Below are 25,388 nucleotides of genomic sequence, written 5' to 3'. Positions count from 1 at the left end.
TATGAGTCATTGAGGGATGGTGCTAGAGGGACGAAGCTACCCTCAGGAGCCCAGTGGCCATGAACTGCACCACCATCTTTGAAAGGGAGCTCCTGAATAAAACATGCCTGAGCATGGAAGTACTATATTATAAGTTTATAGAACAAATCCCCTACAGTTCTTACGAATACTACAATGGTGATACATTTAGATCAGAGGGTCGGGGAGGAAAATGAATGTCCCTGATGTATTTAAACAACAGTAAGATGAAGCTATGGAAGAATCCAGGTCAGGCATGGGGGAGAAAACCACCTCGCTGCACCAGCAGGGGGGCTCAGGAGTGGGCAAGCTGACTGATGCTGGCTCTGGTGTAGTAACACATTGTTTGTGCCTAGGCTGTTTGCTCACTGAGAACATGACGGAGCACCAGAAGGCCAACCTCTGCCACTCTGCTTAATTTCAGCCAAGCGTTTGTTACTCAGAGTCTGTCGATGAAGAGTTCTTCACCCACAGCCAGCCAGGCCTGTAGGGTGATGACCCCCTGATCTCTGTCTGATTTCGTTACCTCTCTCAAATCCAGATTCATGCCGCCTGCATGCCTGGGCTTAGCACAGTTTAACTGTTCTCTGGACAAAAAACTGGCAGTACACACACAGGTCAGCCTAATGGTAACCCACTTGTGTTAGGAAAACATACACCATGCCCTCACCGCTCACACGAAACAAACTGAAGGGAAAGTAAGTAGAAAAGTGTTCGAATGCGGACTAGGCTTTAAAAAAAACAATCGAAATATGCAGGATGCGGACTGATCTACGGTCTAGATGTTGTCTTTAACAGAATCTCTGCATCAGCAAGGTCTAAAGCCCCACAGAGGTCAGTAGGTTCACAGCATTCAGTTAGAGAAGCTAAAACATAAGTGGTTCCACTGGGTTCATTCTCAGCCACTTTGTGTGGGCATAAAATACAAGCTTTTACATAACTGTAATCTTTTACCTTTGAATAAAGCTATCCTTTTCGAGTCATCTTAAGGGAAATACAGAGACATCATAAACAAGCAATTTGACCTCACTTGTAAAGAAGCTTTCAGAAGCTCTGTGAGAGGTTGCCCGTTTTAATAGCTGTTTGAATGTCACTGTAATGAGAGAGCTTTGAAAGGTAACAAAACCATCCCACTCACTTATGTTATTTCAATTAGAGCAGGATTTCAGAGCATGCAGTCTCCCTGAGTGACACAGGATTTGCCATTAAACCTTAGAGTATCTCCCTTTCATGAAAGTACCTCCCCATGTGCAGCGGCACAGGAAAAGCAGCAGCAATGTTGATCACCCACTCATTTTTCCACATCTCCTGTGAGCTGTCTCAGGAAATATGCGTCAGTCCTTACAATTTTTTTTTTATTGTTCTGCGATCCGGATGGTGTTTTTTAATAACACTTAAAAGTTAAGAGATAGTTGAACTGAGCTTCTATTTAAAGGGTAAGGGTAGTCATGTGTTGGAATGAGATTCTCAGTATATTCTCGTGTAAAAAAAAAGTTTCATTGTATCAAGATTTTACCTCTAAAATTGAAAACAAAACTAAATTATATAACATCCAAGCAAATGCTTGGTTCACAGATTGCCTCAGTAAAATAACTCAGTGCACTAAATGTAATTAAATTGTTTCTGTCCGTCAGGGGATACCACAAGGTTCAGTACTTGGTCCCCTCTTATTGGGATATATTTTATATTCAAATTTCTGCTCACCGTCCTCATATGGTTGACACTGTGTGCCATGCTGTGCTCCAGTTTCTCACTAACTGTGAAGAACTGACACAACATTGTGAAGTATACTTTTGTATGGAATGGCCAGCTCTGGTCATTTGTAGGAACAGTCACTGCCTTGTTTTTATATACCAGTATATCTCAAATATGTTTGAATATTATATTATATTATATATATATATATATATATATATATATATATATAGTCACATTAACAGAAAATCTAGAGGAAGGAAGAAGTGAGGTAGGAAAAGGTGCACCAGCAATAGTGATAACCACTTCACAAGGAGTGGGCTGAGACTGGAGTCAGCGCATCAAGAGCCACCACACACAGTACTGGACATGAGTTACAAATGTCACATTCCTTGTGTCAAACCACTCCTGAACTAGAGACTATGTCATAAACGTCTTGGCTGGGTCACTGAAAAAAAGGAGCTTGCTCAATGGTTCAAAGACTTATTTTCAGATGAAAGTAAATGCTGCATTTCATTTGGAAATTAGGGTCCCAGAGTTTGGAGAAAGAGTGAATAGGCACAGAATCCACATTTCTTGAAGTGGAATGTGAAGTTTCATCAGTCAGTGATGGTTTGTCACCTGATGGTGTTGGTCCACTGTGTTTTCTGAAGTCCACAGTCAATGCAGCCAGCTACCATGACATTCTAGAGCCCTTCATGCTTCCCTCTGCAGACAAGCTGTTGTAAATGCTGATTTTATTTTCCAGCAAATGATGCAGAATGACTAGAAATTAAGACCCTTAATATATTTGAGATCTTTTAAATTGATAGTGAGGAGATTTGAGCTTAATTCCGTATATGTAAGTTTTTCTTAGTTTTGTTTTTTGAATGTATTTCATGTTCTTGTAATTCTAATGGGTTTAATGTACCGCTGCTGCCTGTGTTTCAATGAAAGCATAAACGTGCTTTTATTCAAACATTCATTAATACTGGTGAAAAATTACATTATATTAATTATATTATACTGTTGTCATGATTCTGCACTGTTTCTCCGTTTCTGTTTTTTCTTTCTTTTTGGCTGGCTGGCTGTTTGCCACTCACTGCTCTGCTATTTGAGTGAGCAGCTGCACCTGTTACACTTAATCACCTGCATTTTTCCCACACCTACATCTCTACCATATATACCTGCCTCTCACAGCCAGTTTCAGCTAGATTGTTGTAAGCCACAGTGTGAGAAAGAGCCAGTGTTCATCCATGCCAATCTGCCAAGTTCTCCGACCAGGTTCTTGTTTTCTGGATTTCCCTATTCTTGCCCTGCCCTTGTCGGATACCTCTTTAGCTTTTTGTTTCCTGGTTATAACCTGGACTGTCCTCACAACCTCAAACCTTGCCTTGCCCTAGACTTCTGTCAGCCTCCATGCCACGGATCCTGCCCAGCGTCACTCCAGTGCACCTACCCAGATTGGCTACAAAGCATCTGCCCAGTGTTGCCTTCTGTGCCCCTGACCAGAACCATCTGCATAATACCAGCACCAGGGCTTGTTAATTTTATAAATAAACCTTTTAAGCGCAAATGTTGTGTCTGGTTTGAATATTGGGTTCTATCACTGCATTACAGTAGTTACCTTTTAGTACTATAATATTGTAGCTTTTGGCATTGATTAGTCAAACCATCTGCTAAGATAGAGCTGTTCATCCACTGCCAACTGTAGTTTTAAAACAGTTTTACCTTTAAAAAGTTATTGGTGATTCTTTCTTTCTTCTCCACGTCCATATTCTCAAAGATTTGTCTTTCTGAACTGCCAAATTTGTCTTTCCTGTTAACAGTGCCCAGAAAAAATGGGGATGGGGTCCTGCCGAACAAAACCAGCACTGAGTAAACATCAGTATTTCCTTTTTCAGTTACTCTGTCTGGAAAAGTAAAAACAAAATATACATTTATATTTGTCAGTTGATCTGACCCACTCTTTTGTCATTTAATTGAAATCAAGATGAATGAGTAAATTGAATAAGTGCTTCAACAGTCACCAAGACAAACAGACTTTAAACATCAACTTCAATCTCAAAATATTTTGTAGGTTTTTATGGAAGCGCATTTTATTAACTAGTAGTGGCGACAGTGGTTATTTGCATGGGAAAATAGAGGCGACCAGTGATCTTCCTGTGTAAAACATGTGACACAAAGCTTCTAGAGAGTTTCAGTTCAAAACACCTAGATCATGTAAAAACAAGAAGTATCATAGTAGTTTTATTGAATTGTAATGTAATGTCTAAAGAGCCTTTATTTTTGTATTTGGTAGTTACACAAATGAGAACTGCTTTACATATTTCGTTCTCTGCAAGTGTTTCACACAGGAAGATCTTTGGTAGTGTACTGCCTCCTGTCTCCATTTCCCATCTAAACAACTAGCATTTTAAAACATAACCCACTGCAAATTTGGCAATGCTTAAAAGTTTCTAAAAGAAGCCTTTGCAAAATTCACTTTTTTAAAAAAAATTTGGAGTTATTTTAAGAAAGCAGAAGTCTGCTTGAGTCTTGGTTCCTCTCGGACTACAAGTTAGCTGCAGCCTCCAGGACTACTTAATCTGGATTTACATGAAATTAAGACGCCAGGAAAGTTATATACTGCAGGTGAGATGTGAACTGCTAATAACCTTTTAAAAGAACCTCACTTCAAAACTCATGAGCTATCCCTTTGAGATATATTGCCTCAAAGAGAGCTATCATGTTCTGGATTAAAGAAGCATTTGTCACAATCTGTTGGCCTAATTAGCATTACATGGAGGGTGACACATGCACATACGGCAGCAGCCTCAATAAGTGCTACCACTTCATCATCAGCCTCTGTAGTATAATGCTAATGGATTTCACACTTGTGGTCCATCCGTCAGCCCCTCGTTGTAAACTGTGTGACTCATTCAGAGTGAAAAAAGCTAGATTTTATCCTATTTCATTAAAGCACCGCGAGGGGAGGGGGGATGGGGAGGGGGTGCTCAGCAGTAGTGGCCAAAGTCACAGAGCTTTCCCAGCGTGTGCCGCCTACACTGTTCGGATAAATAGTTTTTAAAAATCGAGGCCCTGGACGTATTTCCACAGGATTAGCTGGCATGTAAGCACTCGTGTCTGCTGATAAATGGTTCTCCAGATTTTACTTGCCTGGCAGAAAAGATGTGCATGGCGACAGAGGGCAAAAGAATGGAAAAGAGCAAAGTAAAACATTCATTGGACAATGCTGATTGATGGCTTTATCATGTTAGAGGCGAAGTGGCCTGAGAAGGCCAGGGTGATGATGTATTGTTTAACAATACATCGGAACAGTACGTGAATACAAACCGCTGCCTTCATCTCTCCTCATCTCTATGCCCGCGAATGTGGGCGTGTGAGCGAGCGCGGTTCGGTGTCTCGGCTGGAACAGGAAGACTGATGAGTCGAGATATGATGTATGCCCTGTCCTTCTGCTCCCTCTCCATCAGCAGGCATCCGCTGCATGGGTAATGACGATGAGGGCAGCCTGGACAGCAGCGTATTACTTCACAATGCTAAAAGATAATGAACTAGCTTCCTGCTGTGCTGGGGAATCTTCTCATGCATCCAATTACTGCCTTAAAAATCAATCTCCAGATGACCTAAAAAACACACACACTCATCTGCTGCTATTTCGCAGCTTAAGTGAAATTGGGAATGCCAACAGAGAGAGGGAGAGTCAGGGGTTGATAAGGGAGGCCATTAATCTACATTTTTAATATACTAATGGATGTTTGTCTGGTTGAAACAGAAAATATAAAGAGTGAAAAGAAACATGGAGGGGTAAAAGAGGAGGAAACCATCTGAAGAAGAAACATACAGTTACAGTTGACAGAGTTGGGAGGCATTTTCTCTCTCTGAACCCACTGAAACATCTGACTACTCCTTCCATTTTGTGCTTTGAAATAATTGCTGCATTTGCAAAAGTTCTGCTTCACAGTTTGAAATTGGTGACAAAGTGGCGAGCGGTGCTGTGAGCCCTCCCAATGCATGTGGGTATGTGACAACACACAGGAGGAACCTTCTTCAAAGAGAGCTAAAAAAAGAGAAACTCTTCTCTCAAAAGGACGCTGCTGCCTTTCCCACAAGTGTTACTCATGGCAAAGCCTATCACTTGGCTGCTGTAGTGCAATAAAAAAATAAAAACCTTTTTTATGATAAACTATTCCGGCAGGCTGCAACATTTTACAGCACATCGTAAAAGGGACAGGGTTGGGTCGGAACAACTGCTGAAGTAATGGACCATAAATGTGATCAAACCCAAAATAAACTTCCCATTACTTACAGTCATTAGCTTCATTAACCTGCAACCTTTAGAGACATAGTCAGGTATACAGCTTCATTCAATTTTTGAAATAATTTTAGGTTGAAACCCAATTACAGCGCCCTTTTCATTGTGGCAAGATTTGGCCTAAGCTTAGTAGACTAATTAGAGCTAATTACAAATGAACAGACTTTCTAAAGAATCATTTGTGTCAAGATATGCCCTCAGCATTCTCTCTGAAGTCTGTCCTCTTAACTTGATTAAAAAAAGAGATTTAAGAATTACTTTAAGAATCGCTCCACTATCACAGATTTTTTTTCTTGTTGTCATTTCACCTTTCCCCTTTCCCCTCATTCCTTTACATCTTTTTTATAACTTTTTTCTGTCAGCATCATTAATCATGAACCTGTTCTACAAGTATTAACAGTAGTAAAAACACAAAACAAAGGTACCAAGGAGACTACTTTACAGTTGTCTACATTGAAACAGGGAGCTTGCATGGGATGACCATATTTTGATTTGAAAAAAAAAAAAAAATAGGACTCTTCAGGCTACATTCACACTGCAGGTGTGTAGCCATGTTTTAATGCACGTGTGCAAAGTAATAAAACAACATGAAAATGGTAAATAGCGGGGATTCCAAAAAAAGTGGCTCTGCACTATAATGGGGTTTATATTTTTGTTACAGCAGATCCCAAGCGCCCCTAAATATTATAGACTGAAATCCCGGTTTGCAGCTTCAGGCAAGTTTCAAACATGTTTAGCTCTCTGTTGTAGCTCCTTTTCTTTTTTCTTTTTTTCTCCACCATCAAGATGAAACAGGCGGCATTCTAGCAGTGGCTGCAGGTGGAGAGAAATCAGACGGTCTTACTGTGTTTTTACTGGATCGATCAGCAGAGTGTAAATCCTGCCAAAAGGAATAAATCAACGTTTTTCAGATGTTGAACGAACCTAGACCCAGAAAACTTCAGTCAGTTGAATTCTACCTTTACAGCATCTTCTACTAAAGAAATAACTTGGATGTACTACTGCTGAGGATCATTAGCTTACTCACTAACTTGCACATCAGTTTCTTAAGTTGGAACTTTTAAATATTGGAATATCTAGTCTGACAACTTTATTTCGCCTTCATATCACCAAAGCAAACTGGCGCATGCAGCCACCTTACTTGTAATGTCCTTGTGAAGAAACAGAAAAGATCTGTTTATATTCGTTAGTATTTGCGTTACAAGATTAACCCCCTGGCAGGTCTACCACCTCTTATTTCAACAATCCTCATTATAAGGCGTACAAGGATAAAATATTTTCTATCCAAGAGTACGACTTCTTCATCTTCAGCACTCCTATTACAGACTTCAGTTGTGTGTGCAGGAAAACCCGTTGTATTAGAATTGGAACATGTTTTCTCTTGAGAAGGTGATGGTGTGGGCTGATCCATCTGTATGTGTGTGTGTGTGTGTGTGTGTGTGTGTGTGTGTGTGCAAAGGGGGAATGTCGGCTCTGCTTTTACATTACCTTATTTCCTCTTTTCTATCTGCGAGGAGTGTAGCAGGGAGGAGGGAGAGGACCTTATCTGTGCAGCTTTTCATGCCACAGTGATCCCGACTAATCTAATTCAGCCTTCCTTTTTCTCGCTTGTGCGCTTCTTACACATTGGGGCATGCAGATTGTAAAAACCTTGTGTGTGTGTGTGTGTGTGTGTGTGTGTGTGTGTGTGTGTGTGTGTCTGTCTGTGGGGGGGGGGTGGTCGAGTGTGAAAGAGGGTAAAGAAAAGGGGACAGAGGGAAAGGGACAGAGTTAATGAGTTCTGAATGTGTCTTCATGTATGAGTATTTGGTTCGTGTGTTTCGCGCTGAAGCAGGAGTTGCTCTGCACCTCTGGAAGTTGTTTGTGCAAGACAGACACACAAAAAAAAACAAAAAAAAAAAAACGTGGGGGAAACGTATACATAGTGCATGTCACCAAATCTAACATTGGGAAAACTTGCGAGTGTATCTAAAGAGATAGAAAATATCAGTGAAAAGTGAGTCTATTTTATGAATAAAATGTATAAATCCTTCCAATGTGCAAGACAGATTTTTGAATTTTTTTTTTTTGGAGGGGAGAGGATTAAACACAATACTTGCAACTTTCTGTCTCATGTCACAGACTATAAGATCAGACAGCAAAAGTACTTCAGCGGTTTCACTGAAAATGTTTGTAACACTTTTCACAGCATTATATTTGGCAATCAGAGGCTAAGTTGTCAGCTTTTTCTGCCTAGGTTAAACAACAGATGTAAAAGTGTTTTCTCCGTCATCAGGCTGAGGTACAGAGTTTTATACAAGCGGAGCAATGCTGTTCTGTAGCCTCACAGCCTGTTTTTCTTCTTTTCTCTCATGCTTTTGTTAACAGGTGTGTGCTTTGGTTATGCCCCAAGATGGCTCCTGTGTGAACTTACTGCTAGGGATTTTACGCAGTTTTCCCATTTTTCTCCAGGATTCCTCTGAAGAAGGGTGGCTAAGATATTGTGGAGATCTTATGAGCAGCGGGACCTCATGCTGCTAATCTGCTCAAGCAGCAGTGTGCTCTATTGTGCATGCTGTTGCTTTTCAACCCCACTCCTTCCTAAGTGGAATGAAAAAAATTGGTAGAAAAAGTGCACATGCAAGAGTGATAATGAAATGGGAAGCGAAGTCTGTTTAAGAGTTTAAGAGAAATTTACAATTGAATGCAACTGAAGTTGGATCTATCGAGGACATAGGCTACAAGTGTCACATTCCTGATGTTTAACCATTAAAATAAAACAGGATTGTTTTACTGTTTCTGTTAACCCACCAACATGACGTCTTAATTGTGACCTCTGTGCAAACCTGTTGCATATCCGCATATTGGGGCCAGTGAGGCCTGGTATAAGTACAGGGCCACTGCTGGTCATCCAGGGTTTCTGTTTGGGGAAAGCCCAGTTGTTTTTTTCCTCCCCACAGTCACATTATTGATGGAGAACTGGATATAGTCCCGTACAGTTCCTGTGAAGGTTTCTATCACCTGGTGTTCAAATAAGTCCCGCTCTGTCTGACTGAAGCAGTCCTGTAGTTTTTCCAGTAGGGCCTGGCGCTGCAATTTAAGGTGTTGTAGGTTGGGGAAAGTAGGAACGAATGATGATCTGACCGGCCAAGGTGTGGGAGGGGTGTGGCTCTGTAAGCGTACCTAATGTCGGTGGAAACATGATCCAAAATGTTCTCTCCTCCTTGTAGAATATTTAACATGCTGGTAAAACTTTGGGAGTACAGTCCTTAAGTTAACCTTGTTAAAGTCCCCTGCAATTATGTAAACATTACTGGGGTAGGCCCACTGCTTGTTGTTGGTGGTGTTTAGCAGGAGAGAGAGTGCTGTGTTTACATTGGCATCAGGTGGAATGTAAACAGCCATTACGATCACAACCTTTAGCTCTCACAGCATAAAAAACGGCTGGCATCCAACAGACATGTACTTAATGTCGGGAACAGTGTTTTTTTTATAACTGTTCTGTTGTTACACCAGTTTTCATGGACATACACTCAACTAAAATATAAACGCAACACTTTTGCGTTGGGATGGGTTATCTCAGCAAAGGAAAAAATGCTCACTATCACAGATTTAGACTGGTTTGTGAAAAATATTTGAGGGAAATGGTGATATTGTGTATGTGGAAAAAGTTTTACATCTTTGAGTTTATCTCACAAAAAATGGGAGCAGAACCAAAAGTGTTGCGTTTATATTTTTGTTGAGTGTGCAAGAGAGCCCACCCCCTCAGCTTTTGCCAGAGTCCGGAGTCCTGTCCCAGCGGAGCAGAGTGTGACCTGTCACTGGCATCGGGTATCCCCAAATGAAGCCAGGTCTCGGAGACAATCAGAATGCAACAATCCCGAACATGACAGTTTCCAAGGAGTTGTAGCTCCAAATCATCTGTTTTCAGCAGAGATTTGGCTTTGGAAAGATACAGTTCTTGGAAGAGGTGGCTTGTTTGGTTGTTTTCTCAGCCTGAAAATTACACCGGAGCTGCTGCCTCGTTTCTGCTTCCTCTTTCTCCTCCATCTGTGCCGACTCCTAGACCCAACAACAATCCACGGAAAACCCAGCGGTCTCGCTACTCCGTCTGGGATGTTATGCTTGGGATGGAAGTCGCTTGAAACAGATATCAGGTGTTGGTTCCCAGTGTCTAAAAGCATCTGATGAGTGTACCGTATGTTCCCAGTATCGGTAGTGCAAAAAGCAAAGTGAAACAACAAAAATAGAAAAAAGAAAAGAACACTAATGTGGAGAGTGACTATGCGTGCTGCCATTTTGAGTATCATTCAAGTTGAAAAGAACAAAAACGCCATGGGAGAACAAAGGTTAAATGAACTAGCTATGCTGTCTATTGAAAATTAAAAACGTTTGTTCCCCACCTAACTCATCATGCCAGAGACACCACAAGTTGACAACACACTAGTAGGAACCACAAAAACTGTGTAATTCCCACACCACGAGCGTACAAAGACGTCCTTAGGAAGGCACCACCACTAAATAAACTTCCAGAAAGAAACAAACGATGAGGTTCAGGTGACTTTGAATTATAAAACCACAACTGGTGTTGGCATTGGTTATACTATGCACATTAATTTCTACCGATTGCAGTCATACTGTGCCTGTGCTTTATCTCATACAGTGAGATTACCCCCCCCCCCCCAGAGTAGAGGAAAACAGGTTTTCCTCTACTCTGAAACCTGTTTCCAAACTGTGTCGTTGTCGGAGAAAACGCACGCAGTTGTGGTGTACACAAACAATAGAAATGCAACCAAATGGTTCCATTTTAGCCAAAAATGATGTGTGCATAGGGTCCCAGATACAGTGTCAGATCTGTATCTGGGATCTTACCTGGGATGAGGAGAAAGGACTGGACATTTGCTAGTCAACTGCCCTCTTTTCAGATGAAAGTAAATTTTGCATTTTATTCAGTGAGTGTTAGGTGTCCACGGTCAGTGATGATGTGTGGTGTCGTGTAATCTGAAAGTGTTGGACAACCATGTTTTATCCAGTCTAATATCAGCGGAGTCATCTATCAGAAAATGTTGGAGCACTTCAAGTTGCCTTCTGACAACCTTTATGAAGATGCTGATGCCATTTTCCAACAGGACTGGGCAATGCCTACACAAACGTAACAGTGTCTGGTTTAATTATAATTTCATCACTCAGCTTGACCAGCAAACTGGCTTGACTTTTATCCCAAAGAGAATCTGCGATAAAGTATCCTGCGCTTCCTCAACAACTAAAGACACAAAGGCTGATCTCTTCAAGGGAAACATCTCAATATGTAGCGTGCACACACACACACACACACACACACACACACACACACACACACACACACACACACACACACACACACACACACACACACACACACACACACACACCTCCTGTCATCTGCCAAAATGATGCTGTATCTAACTGATTTATCCAAGTTCAGGATGTAATTATACTATTTTCATTGACATAGATTAAAAGAAGTTGTGAATTATGGTAAGCAACAAAATGTCTTAATATGTAACAGACCCATCAGCTTGAGAAAGATTGACTTAAAAAATAAATAGCACACACACACACACACACCTATCTATCTATCTATCTATCTATCTATCTATCTATCTATCTATCTATCTATCTATCTATCTATCTATCTATCTATCTATCTATATATATGTATATATATGTATATATATATATATGTATATATATATATATATATATATATATATATATATATATATATATATATATATATATGTAAATCAGTACAAAAATCTGTGAGACTGTTCTTCTGCTCTTTGTTTTGTTTTCGAACAAAGCCTTTTCAACAGAATCATGCAAATCGTCTCTGTGGGTTTTTGTCAATGGAAAAGTGTGGCAGCAACTCTATATTCTTAGATCACCCAAAGCAGGCTGTTACATCAGTGACATGAAAAGGATGCAAGAAAAGGAAGTCGGATAATACAGGAGCATTAAAGATGGCGCTTCAATTATCCAGAGAATGGATCTGTGGGTGAGGATGCCTCATGTTCCTCTAAATCCAGGAACAGCCACCCACAGGCATCAATCATCTGCATAGCTACAGGCTATACTCGGAGAATGGGAATAACACAACAGTCGGGTCTCTATCATACAGATCAGAGGTCCCAAAATAAAAATAAATGCAGTCTTTTAGTTAATTTTTTAGCAATGAGCACTGTTGTAACACTGAGTGTTTCTTGTCAACACAGCCAATGTTTCTTACAGTTCACCTGAATGCTGCTGTTCTGTATCAGAGGCAGCACTTTCTGGGATACACAAGACAGCTACAGAATTGTATGAAGGATGACCTGTATGAACTTTGGTAAGAGTAAATCTACACATCAGACTCCCTGGGCCTCGCTCAGAGAGACGTACAGCCCAAGGCTTCCCCCTTAGGTCAAAGCCCACTTCAGAATCCAGTCTGAGGCCAATTGTAAGTTACACATGCTCCTTTCCCTCTCCTGATCCTAAATGGATGCTGTTGGCACTGGCCTGCAGTACATTATTATCCCTGTCTTCCTCATGAAAACAGGGGTGTGCATGTCTAGCATCTGTGTGGAAATAGTTATACTACAACAAAAATGTGCCTACTGCTGAAGGTGTTGTCATATTTAAATATAAAGCATGTAACATCTGAATCCAATAATTTATTTTAAAACTTGTGAAAAATTAGATTTTTCTTACTAAATATTATAATATAAGATGATCAGACAGGAGAGAAATGCTTTCATATTCTATTATGAGTATGAAAGCACATTTTGTCAATTTTGGCAGTACTAGAAACAAGTTTCTGCTACTAGAAATATAAACATTGAACAACAGATTTGTCATTTATTTTACAAATAACCTTTGATAGCAAATCTGTGGGAATGCTTACTTTTATATTAAATAAGGTGACCCTACATTCTTAAGTAGAAAGTACCTGAAGCCCTTCTCTTGTTCTGCCTCTTATCCAAAAATCTCTTTAAGAAACAAGAGAAGGAGTTTTAGGATTAGGAAGCATTTAGGATTGTCATGTCTTTGGTGCTGCAAATCTGTGACCGAATCTACACCAGTATTTTAAAGAATGTGGGACTTGACACATTCTCTGTTTTTTTTTTTTTTTAGTTTTCTTTTGTGTTTATCTTTTTAGCAAGTCTTTGTTGTTTATTGTGTTCTAACAGATCTTGCCTTATTCTGTTGTTAATTTTACTACTACCATTTTACATTATTTGTTTATTCCTACATGTCTAGTTTCTTAGTTTATTTTTGTGTTCTGCTCATTCTACATTTGGATTTTATTCCTTAGATCTCTGGTTATATTTTCTCCTTTGTTTACAGTTTATTTGTGTCTCAGATCAGCTTCTTTTGTGTTAATTAGTCTCCCTCCCTCAGCTGCCCTGCCTTGATTCTGCCTCACATTTTCCACACTTCCTCTGATCAGTTTCTCTGGTTCCTTTGTCATCTTCCACCCCTGCCTCAGGATTTAAAGGGTAACGCACCATCAAATTGACTTGTTTTTGCTAATGAATTGTATACATCAAGAATCAAGAATCTTTATTGTCACCATGTGTTTCCATAGGGAAATTTTTTCAGATATACACCGGCTCAGGATGTACGCATAGCATATCATGCAGACACAACAGTAATAATATTTCTTCACTATATATATATATATACAGTTTGAAGTCAGTTGATTGCACAGACCAAGCACACTTACTGCAAATAGTCTTTAGGGTCTGATAAGACTCGTATTGGGTCCAAATGTCTGGACAGCTGACATTTGTTTTCTTCAGACATGGTTCAGGGTTTGTAAACAGCAAAAGAGTTTACAGTCCATCAACTTAATTTTACATGAAATGTCAGTGTTAGAGAAATCTGGTTTCTGTGCACAAGGAAAATTAAAGGGCATCAACTGAACAGTAGTTCTAAAATATCAGTCTAATTACAGAACTGTGGCAAAAACATTTTATAGTTAACTTCAAATGCCGAAAACATCCGTTGAAGATTTCCAGGTTTGATATCTGGTACTTACAGATTTTCCCGCAAACTTAGTAAATGCTTCAGAGAAGTCCAAAAAAATAGAATCAAAAGTGGCTTATAACCTTAATAAACTGACTGCACAGATTAGGTTTGGAGGTGTACTTTCTCGCCTAAAACCATCTAAAAACTACTTCTTCTGATAAGTTAAGGATATAAAATTGATAGGATCTGGGTCTTTCTGCATGGAGTTTGCATGTTCAATGTGGGTTCTCTCTGGGTACTCCAGCTTCCTCCCAACAGTCCAAAAACATGACTGTTAGGTTAATTGGCCTCTCTAAATTATCCTTACGTGTGAGGGTTGCCCTGTGATGGACTGGTGACCTGTCCAGGGTGTACCCTGCCACTCGCCCATTGACAGCTGGAGATAGGCACCAGCACCAGTTGTGACCCCAATAGGGATAATCGTGTTGGACAATGGATGGACGGATGGAGGTTTGTAAACTCATCATCTCCTTACTGCTCCTTACTCCTTGGACATTTCTTTTCTCGCTTCACACAATCCTGCCCATTGAACAAAGCCCCAGGCTTCTTGAAAAGCCTTATCTTCAGATGAGGACCTTTTTTCCCATGAAAGCCCGGGGAAAGTGAAATCCCCCATATGGAAACGTGCAGTGGCTTGCAGAAGCACCGTGCTTTTCAAAAGCCTGGGATTTTTTGAGGCCTAATGGCAAAGGCCCTAATTTTGTTTGCATGAAAGAAAACCTTATTTAATCTATTTATATCCTAAACCCTTAAAATAGTTTTGTTGCCTACACTTAATGAAAAATAAAAACTTTAAATAAAGACAAATAACACTTTAATTGTCACACCTCACCAATAAGATGAAAAACAAGTTTGTTCAAGGTTCAAGGGGTATACATAGTTTTACAAAGCACTGTACAATTTTTCATGTACATAAATGCATTTTTGCAAAATGGTCCTACATCTGCTTTCTTATTACTTTTAACTTGAGACTGTATCCTCACTCTCGTCCTGTAAATATATCTAATTTTGCCCTTTGGTACTGTACTTGCCATAGACACTCAGTTTTTAGACCCTTGTGAAATTATGTTTTTTTTCTGTTATGAAAACCCATGTGTACAGGATCTCTGCATAAATCAGTGCCCGAAACTACTTAAATGCTCGATTTTACATGCAGAGCAAAAAGAGAGCCGCCATGTACTTTGGTGCCTCACTGAGCTGGATGGGACATCACTCACCATGGCCAAAGGCACAATGCCTGCCAGCTCCTCCTGGGCCAGGCGGATCTCTGTCTCAACCTCTTGTGTGGTGGCACGACTGGCCGGGTACTCTACTTGCCAGGCCATCCAGCGGCTGCCTGTCGGCTCTGGGAAGCTTTCCATTTTCAGATCCACCTGGAGCACCCTCTGAGCTCCCATCTCAGATCTAAAATTGCAAAAACAAAAACAAAAAAAACACATCAGTAATGGGTGAAACATGGCTGGGTGAGGAAATAAGTAATCACAACAATTTGCCAAAGTATTCATATCTGCTGAACTTTTTAACATGTTGTCATATAATACAAATTTTGGTAGGATTTTATGTAATAGAACAACACAAAGTGGTACATATTTGTGAAGCAAAAGAAAAATTATGCATGGCTTTCAATTTGACACAAATACTTGCCCCAATCACTTATTGGTGCAATTACATCTACAAGACTTTTAGAGTATGCATGTACCAGCTTTGCACATCTCTAAATAGAAAAGGTTTCCCTATGGTTCTTTGAAAAACTGCGCAAACCCAGTCAAATTGTATGAGGGGTGACTGTGAACCAGCATTTCTTAAACCTTGGCAGAAATTCTCCATCAGATTTAGGTCTGGACTTTGACTGGCTCATTACAACTCATGAATATTCTCTAATGTAAACCATTGCGTTGGCTCTTTGGCTGTATGTTCAGTGTTGTTGCCCTAATAGAATTTTAACTTCCAACCTATTGCCTCAAGTGTTGTTTAGCCTCTGCCAGGTTTTTTTTTCTTCCATGGAGTCATTTTTTAATGCCTTGTATTTATTCCATGCATCTTCCCATTGATTCCGAACAGCTTTGTGTTTCCTGCTGAATAAGAGCAACCCCTAACCATGATGATACCACCACCATGTGTAACTATGGGGATAGTGTTCAACAACAATGTTAAAAAAAAATTATGTATGCCAAAATGCTTGATTTGGTCTCTTATGACCAGATAACCTTCTTTCACATGTTTGCTGTGTCCTCTGTGTTTTGCAAACTGCAAATCTAACTTCTTTTTCAACGATGGCTTTTTTCATTTCAATCTGGAAAACTCACACAGAAAGAAAAGGCAATTAGAAGAATTTTATTGATACAATATTTTAAGAGTTTGGCGCTCAGACCTGGGCAGGAAAAAATTCACGCTGAATTATACTTCAATATGCATAAGCAGGCGTATGAGAATAGGGATATTTCCCCCCAGGCCTGAAACTGGTGGTGGAGTGGAGACAAACAAAGTTTGTTCAGTCCATGTGATGATCTGTTTAAGCTAGATGTCCAATTTGATAAACACAGGTTTGCCTAAACTGTCCATGAAGAGCAAGCATGAAGCGACTGTGGGGAGGAAAAACTCCCCTTTGGGAAGAAACCTCTGGCAGAACCAGGCTCAACATGGCGGTCTTCTGCCGGACCGTTTTAAGGAGTGACTGGGGATTCCGTAAGAATTCGGGAGGAATTACACTCTGATAGGGACGAGGTTGAAGGAGGACCGTAGGAAAGCCAGATGGAGCTTGCTACGATGGTGGAGAAGGGGATGGAGGTGGGTTGAAACCAGTCATCAGAGTCCAAACCAGACGCGGTACAGCCACCGCTTGCTCGCTGAGGAGAAGGCCGAGACGAGGATGTGGAGTTCTTTTTGAGATGAACCCAGGATGCTGATTGGCTTCGAGGAGGAGCAGTTCAAAGCTGATTGGCTTGCGTCGGAGGCGGATGAGATTGATGGAGGTAGGCAATAGAGTTTCTTCAGTCTGAACTTTCGCTTAAGCTCCATATCACTACTCCATAAAGACTAGGTTTAGAGAGCACAAGTAATAGTGTTCTCTTGACAGATTCTTCCATATTGGCTTTGAATTTCTGCAGCTCCTCTCGAGTAAGTCAGAGCCTCTTGGCTGCTTTTTTGGTCAATGGTGCTTTTGTCCAGTTTTTCATTTCATTGTAACACATTCTCAGATAATGTGTGGTTTCTGATGGCAACCTGTTTAGGAACATCGTATCAGTGAGGACTGAATGTAGATACTTGCCAAACATTTCAGATTTCTATATATTCCGTACAAATTCCTGGACACATGAATCGCTTTGTTTTAACTTCAGTCATGCTCTACTTTGTATTGGTCTATGACATTAAATCCCAGTTAAACACATTAGAGGTTGTGGTTGTATTGTGATTAAATGTAAAAAGGTCTTAGGGTCTTAATATATATATATATTTAAATCGTACCCTAGGTTTTGCATGATTGTGAACTTATTCTGGTCTTTGGCCTGACCTTATGTTTGCGAGAGAGAAAAAAATCTGAAGTTGATATCAACAGCAAGTCACCCTAATCTAAGTCCTTTTATTTATTTATTTCTCCCTATGTTTTAAGACCTATTTAAATAGAAGCTGCGGTTTAATGTCCTGGTTTTTCCCAGTGGACACTTTAAAGAAACGTTTCTCTACACATCACCTCCGCTGAGGTGTTGATGGTGAGGTTTGTCACGGGCGCCCTTCTTTGCTCTAGAGGACTGTAAATATAGAGCGTGGTTTGGCACGAACCGGAGCAGCTCTGAATTAAGTCAGACAAATGGAGAACGTTGCTAATAAAAATTTCCCATGGTGCCATAAGTCTCTGGTTCCCACAGCTTAAATATACACCCGGAGGCAGGAAAAGGTCAGCATTACACAGGAGCTGGAGGAGATGTGAAATGGCAAGAGATCCGTTAGCCGCATCCCGTGTGTCAAATGGCTGGAACTCCCTGCCAATAAATTTCACACACGCTCTCCCTGGTACACTGGTGCAAAACACAGTCATGTAATTTGGTGAGGGGAGACAGACTGGAAGAGATGAATAAATCTGCACAGAAATTTGTTTGGAGAAAAGCTTCTTTGTGCGCACGATGAGTAGAAAATCCTGTGAATCTCAAGGCATTAGGAATAAAGCCTTAAAAGCCAAATTCTACTATAGGAAAAACAAAAAATATTATATATAGGTGCGACATATTGGAAAGACATCTCACGCAAATGTATAACATCATATATTATACAAAGGGTCCGTAAAACAGTAAAATGATAAATAATGGAAATACACTATCTTCTGCTCTCGTATTCACACAGGACGCTCTTTTAACATCCACTTTTACACTGAGTGAATGAAGGATTTGTTGCATAGTGGAGCACAACAACCCAATTTTCACATCCAGCAGAGGTGTATATAAATAATTAAGGTGACAACCAAATAACTTGTGTCACATTTGATAACGTTGCTCCAATCAGCTTTGCGAGTTGTTGAGGGTGCAGCACGACAGCATCGGCTTACATAACTGTCCCACAATGCTGTGGACAGGAGACAGATGCTAATCTCTGTTTGCAGAGAAGCCACCAGGTTTATCCAGGAAAAAGAAAAAGACAATGTTAACAGATGAAACATACACAAGAAAGGCAATGTTAACAGATGATACACAAAAGATCCAGAAATAAACCACCGAGTGTGCGATAGACACCAAGTGTCACACCAAACCAACCATCAGTCATTAGCACAAATGGCCTACTTTCCCCAGAACAGGCAGATTTCTACTTGAGGCAGCTTGCTCCCCCAAAAATACAAAATAATAAAAAAATCATTACATGTGACAAGAAAGAATGAACATGGCTGCAGAGTAGAAAAGGTTTTCTAAAATGCACTTACAGGATAAAGTCATAACCTCTCAAGCACATCACTCTGTGTACGTCACAATTCACCCACAGTGAGATTTGGTGGTGGCAACGTCATTCTGTGGGGATGCTTGTTTTACAGCAGTGATGGAAAGTTTGGTCAAAAGTGATGGATGGATATAAATAGATATACATTTGTGTCCTGGAAATTAACCTTAAAGGAGAGTTCAGAGGGTTTGAGCCTATGGCGGAGGTACACCTTCCAGCAGGACGGACTCCCTAAACATCTGAAGATTTGTTCAGTTGAAAGTACTTGTGGATGACAAAAAAAAAACCAGCATTACTTTATTAAAAAATAAGTGTTTTAACTTTTCATTTCATCCACTTAGTAATACATTAGACATGCAATATTTTTTGAAACAATTCTGTTTTTTGTAAAAAAAAAAAAAAAAAAAAAGATTTGTTAATCTTTGTAGATCTGAAATAAATAAAAAAAAGTGTTGTTGATTTTCTTGGTTTATTGGAATGTTTTAATCTATTTTTAATAGCAAGAACAGGATATTGCTCTCTCTTTCTTCACAAACGCCTGCTGTATTTGGCCGAGTTTAATGAAAGCACCTAAGTCTATTTTTGATTAAAACTTACTGGATATTTGTGGTGCTGTTTACAATAAAGCAACGAGTGGCTGAGTACTTTGTGTTGTACCAAACGTTTTCTATTGAGGAAGATTTAGATTTTTCTGCATCTTGTTTAATTAAGAGATGAAAATCTGATTATGAAGGATTAAAAGCATTCATCTGTATTGCTGCCTGTGCTGTATAATTTTTGGCCACACCAAATCATTCTGAGGGCTGCACTTCTGGCCCTTTCTGACAGAAATGTGTGTTTATGTGTCATAATGTCCACCACTATATTTAACTGAAAATCAGTGATAATAATAAAAAGCGATGTTCATAGACACTATCCAAACAGTCTCATTGGGTATTTTGTAAAACAAATGGCAGTATTTAGCTTTGCAAAGTTGATGGTAGCTTACCCCAAAAGAGTTGAAAAAACATTCTGCATAGTTTTTAGTAAAAATAAACGCATGACACACTGTAAAGATATTTTTTGTAAAAACAAAACAAACAACAACAAAAAAAAACTTCATCCTTCCACTCCCTATTGCTTCAATACTTTTTGTTCCTCCATCTCATGAATAATAAATCAAACCCATGGTAATGACATATGCAGAGTCATGAAAAAGTTCAAGGGGTCAAATTCATAGCTTTGCAAATTTATGAGCTTGAAGAAAAGAGATAGAAATAATAAATTGTTTGAATAGTTTTTTTCTCTTCAATTTCTGCTTTTGGCAGAGCTTAATAGCAGCTGTGATAAGTGTGAATCCTAAAAAGCTTTCATTTGTCATTCTGCAAACAATATAATGAAAGAATAATGTTCTATGTGTGTCCTGTATTTGTGGCAATTTGACAATTGTCTTCACAGACACTGTCATGATCCTGGTTTGTTTGAGTTTTCATTTACTTTTGTGTTTTGATCATTATGTTCTTTGGGTCTTCCCTTATTGTGTCCCGCTTTGTGTTCAGTTTCTTAGTTTATTTTTGTGTTCTTTGTTCATTTTAGAATTTAGTGTTGAGCTCAGTTTTCCTTGACGCTTTCTTTGTGTTCTAGTCGAGCCCATTCTGTGTTAATTTGTCATTTTCCCTGCTTAGCTTTCCTTCTGAGCTGCTCCACATATTCCCTGATTGACAGACCTGTCGTTCATGTCATTTATCTCACCACACGGCAGTATAAAGGCTCACTGGATTTCTTAATTTTTGCTGGTTTCTTCCGTTGATTTTATGCTCCCCGTTGCTCCTTTAAAATGTGTATGGTCTCTCCATTCAACATCCACATCTGAACTCTATTATGTGTACATGTGCCTTTTAGTTGGTTTTCGTTTATTATCTTCAAATCCTTATTTTCATTGTGCAGTTCCTGAGTAACTGTCATTAATTTGGTCCCGCAAACAACTCATACATCCTGACAGAAACATTCAACTTTAAATGAGATCTGACAGCAATGCCAAACAAGATGTCAAGGAAAGGAAATAATAGGGGTTTTTAATGAGAGATTGAAATCAAGGACCAGTGCAAAAAGAGCTCCACAGGCAGAATTTCTTTTTAGAAATCTGTTTTTTTTCCACCTAGACGAGAGTTCTATACAAGATCTTTAAATGTATCCAATTGGAAATTTCAATATATACATATCAAGTTGAAACTAAAAAGCATGTGGGGAATTAAAGAAAAAAATATGAATTGAATGTTAAAATGTGAATGTATTGCTGTATTTGTGATAGACTTTATGACTGCTGAGGACATACATGAAGGTTTGGAGGACTAAGGAATAGTGGTGCACTGTACCCCCCAAATTAATTAATGCAGAAACATGGTCTCCATAGAGGAGACACAGCAATTAAAGTTCACAAGTGACCTTATCACAGGACAAGACCAGTGAATTTAAGCATCATCTGGACGAGTTGACATCGATCTAATAAGAACTCTGAACATCTGAAGCTAAAATTTGTCCGTTGATCACAAACACCACATCTGGAGTTCCCAAGAGTCAATACATAAATACACAAACAATCCTAGTTAGAAGTGTAGAGGTGGAAGTACTTTAGTTTAATATGGTGAGGAGTATTAGTGGTACAGAACACAGTACAAATTAGTATAAATACAGTGAAGAACATTTCTACATGCACAATTAATTAAAGGCTAAAACCCTGACAGCGCCTCATGTTTCAATCAAAATCATACTAAACATTGTGAACACCATTGTGAACAGATTTAAAAATGAGTGTCACTGTATGATGCAGTAAAAAATACTAAAATAAGAAAATGTTTTATTACAATCTCATTCCACGTCAAAATAAAGTTACAGTTTTTTGTTTTTTGAAAACGTGTGTAAACACGTAAGCTATAATTATCCAAAAAACTTTTAACAAAAAATAAATTAATGTGCATAAAGTGACCAATATTAATGTAGACCATTAAAGCAATATATAATTTAGAAGTAGATATATTTTGTTAATGTGTGCCCAAATTTCTATAATTTTGGTTTAGTTTTTGGAATTGAAATAAAAAAAGGCCCTGGAATCATCTAAATATGATTCTGGTTGTAGATCTATCTACCCAGCAAGATTTAAGACTGGAAATACACTGATTAGAGTTTTTGGAGGCAATTTCCAACATATGTATTTTTAATTTACAAAGATTTAAGTTATTCTACTTCATCTTTAAATATGTACAATTAAAGTCATGAATTTTTTTTTTTATTGACATTCTGTGCCGTGCATTGATACATTATTTATGTTAGAAGCCAGGGTGATGTCACACTAAATGTCAGAGGGGGCAGTCAGTGTAAAGCAAGGTGTTGCCTATAAGGGGACATTGTCTTGATTTCGGTTTTTGTTTGTTTTGTGCTTTTCCGGACTTTTCTTGAATCAGCCACTATCCAATCAGTTCAGTTTCCTTAGTGACCATCAATTAGCCCACATCAACTCCACCTGCTGCCAGTAATTACTGTCAACTCACCTGTTTCCCTGTCCTTACTTACCGAAAAAAACAAAAGGCCCATGAGCGGGCCTTCAATTTAGCCCCGCCCCCAACAGCAAAACAGTGCCAGCTTGTAGTGACATCGTAGCTGAAGGAACTCTGCAGTGACACTGAAAACATCTCACTGAATAAAAGCTGCAGCATAAAATTATAATATCATAAGTTACTTACTTTCTAACAATGTTTGGCTTTTCAATGTCTAATTTTTCAATGCCAAATCTCTTTTTTGATGTCATTGCAAGTAATTTTTCAATGTTTAATTTTTCAGTGTTTGTTTCACAAAACCAAATCTCTTTTCAATGTTGCTGTTTTAGCTCCATAAGAACCATCCATTCATTGTCGTTTGGTCAACTGAGATCATGGGTCCGTTCTTCGTACGTCGCTAACTCAGTTAGCTGGATTTGATTGTTGACGATTTGGCATGATCTTGGATTGTTCGGTTCTTCGAAACTCATCTTGGAGTTTCGAAGAATAGAGCAGGTTTATTTCATGTAAACAGGATTAGATCGCAGCTGTGTAAGCTGAGGAGATAGGGAAGTCTGTCGTAGCCATGTCCATTTTTACGACAGCAACCTGTTGCGGAAGGTGCAAGAATAATTTGCAGAGTTTTTCGAATTAATCGCTTATTGCGCAATAGACAGGATCCTTTAGTGCAGCGCGACAGTGTAGTTGTAGAGAGATTTTTCTTGGTGGCTGTTATAAACAGACAAACACATCATTTAACAGTGGCTTTTAAACAGGAAAAAGTGGTGTTAGAGCCATAAAAAGAAAATAAAAAAAGTTATTTGTATGAAGGTTTGCATTTTATTTTTATCATATTCTGTACGAAGATTTGTTTAGGCCATTTTATTGTGAAGTTTAATTTTACTTTGAAAGGCTTGCTTCCTGTCGAGCCGTATATTGTATTAGAAAAAACTATGAATGGATTATCTAGACACGGAGCAATACAGTTTTACCGTGTAAACTGTGTATGACTTGGATAAGGAAAAACTTCAATTTTTTAGAGATAAAGAATTTTTTTGTTAATATTCCCAGTTTGCACGTGTCCTTTACTTCCAGTGTCTAAGGAATGACACTGAAATTTGGATCTCTTGACATAACAAGTGCCTTTTTAAAATAAAGTATAATAATTGAAGGCTACCATTTTAGAGAATATTCTTGTATTTCACTTTTACTTGTTCCCATGTTCTAGTGGGTCCTGTGGAGGCTCTGACCTAAAAGAACAAAGTAAATATGAAATTATTAAAATGCAAAAATACATACTGCAGAAAGTGATAGAAACATCTACCATGGACAGTATTTATGCATTAATTTGTCTGCTACTTTTTGCCAGCCCTCTCTCCTAGCTTTAGCAAACTTTGAGGTGTTCCCTGTCGTTTTAATTAATGACTCAAATTCGGCATAACCTTCCATTAAAAGCTTTTGTTCTGCTGGGAAAAAAACTGTGGGCGTTCTTTGGCCATGCTGAACAGCCAATAGCAGCGCTGCTGATCATTGTTTCTACTATCGACACATTTCCCCTTTTAAACAAATGCATGAACGCGCAGTTGTCTCAGATAACTCAATCCAGCCATACTAATCATAAACAACAGGTGTGTTCGAAGAACCCAATTAGCCAGATAATGATTAGCCGGATGAAATCTTCTTGGATGTGTCATTTGATCTCGGATGCTTTAAGCAACGTACAAAGAACGGACCCCTGGTCCAATATGGAAAGCAAGACATCTCTCTGCCCCGCAACACACTCCAGGACATTCCTATAGGACCCTTGGCATTCCAGACCAGAAAGCATACATAGTCCCTCCAGCAAAATCTGAGCCTGCCCAGGGGTCTCCTTCCAGTAATTACGACAGGTTGAGCTGAAAATCCGAGGATTTCGGTCATCGACCAATTTCTCCATTTTTCCCTTTTTAAAACAGCTGGCAAAAATCAGACTTTCATTTGATACACTAAGACTGAAATATTGATGTTAGTTGGGATATGACACCAAGTTGAACTCTCTGACATCAACCAAAGACAGGTGAATGTAATTTTGGGTCAAACTCCCCTTTCCAGGTTAGGGTAATGAGCTGACCCACTGGGGAAAACTGTCTCCACTTTCACTTCCAGCAGTGGGCCCGATTCAGCTAACAACAAAGGGCCTGGCCTGTGGATGTGTGACATCCGGCAGGCCTAAGCTTGATAATATTCAACTTAGCTCCAGCTTGACAACATCTGAAGCCCGACAGATGACCAAAGGGAAGCCAAAGGCAATAGGAAAAGGCTTAGTGGATAAGAGGCCCTAAAGTTGGGAGCAGCTGGCCCTTATGGCTTTAGAGACCGGGCTGGAAAGGAAATCGGACTTGATTAGATGCCGCTGGAGACTCTGGCAACGGGCTCACACAGGATACTTTTGGGCACAGTGAGGATGCCCATTAATCACAACAACACCAGCAGATCTGGAGCAGTGACAAATTGAAACATTTGTGAACACCTTAGCGTCATAAGGCAGTGGGTGGAGATGCCTGATGTGGCTATTTATATATAAAAATGACAATGTGATGCAAATGATTGTCATAAATGAAAAATGTGTTTATGGTGACACATGACAGCCCCTCACGCCTCACAGTGCTGTTAGTCGCACATTTAAAATAATTTAGGTCCAGTGGACGATGCAAAGTGCTTTACATGATTAAAACATTGGAAAATAAAAACAGAATAAAAGCAAGTAAAAAAGTTGGAATAAAATGTAGGAAACTTTCAACAAAATAAAACATAGGACAATGGAAACTAAAACAAATATTAATGTAGTGTTGGTTGTCCTTGCTAGCTCATTGAAGGTTGATGTGAATCCTTTCTGTTTAATAAATCAACAATATGAGATAGCCTTTATCTATAAT

General features: G+C 39.3%; 1 protein-coding gene across 1 annotated transcript in view; it reads right to left on the bottom strand.

Annotated features, from left to right (window-relative positions):
* si:dkeyp-14d3.1 (transmembrane protein 132C) overlaps window positions 1-25,388 on the bottom strand; it is a gene marked incomplete in the record, with an annotated part of 190,754 nt that overhangs the window by 52,029 nt on the left and 113,337 nt on the right. Inside the window, 1 exon segment of the mRNA XM_036144547.1 lies at window positions 15,256-15,442. Within this exon segment, the coding sequence (XP_036000440.1) occupies window positions 15,256-15,442 (187 nt within the window).

This window comes from Fundulus heteroclitus, chromosome 12 (assembly GCF_011125445.2).
Source record: "Fundulus heteroclitus isolate FHET01 chromosome 12, MU-UCD_Fhet_4.1, whole genome shotgun sequence".
Lineage (NCBI taxonomy): Eukaryota > Metazoa > Chordata > Actinopteri > Cyprinodontiformes > Fundulidae > Fundulus > Fundulus heteroclitus.
This window is presented reverse-complemented; position numbering and strand designations above follow the sequence as displayed.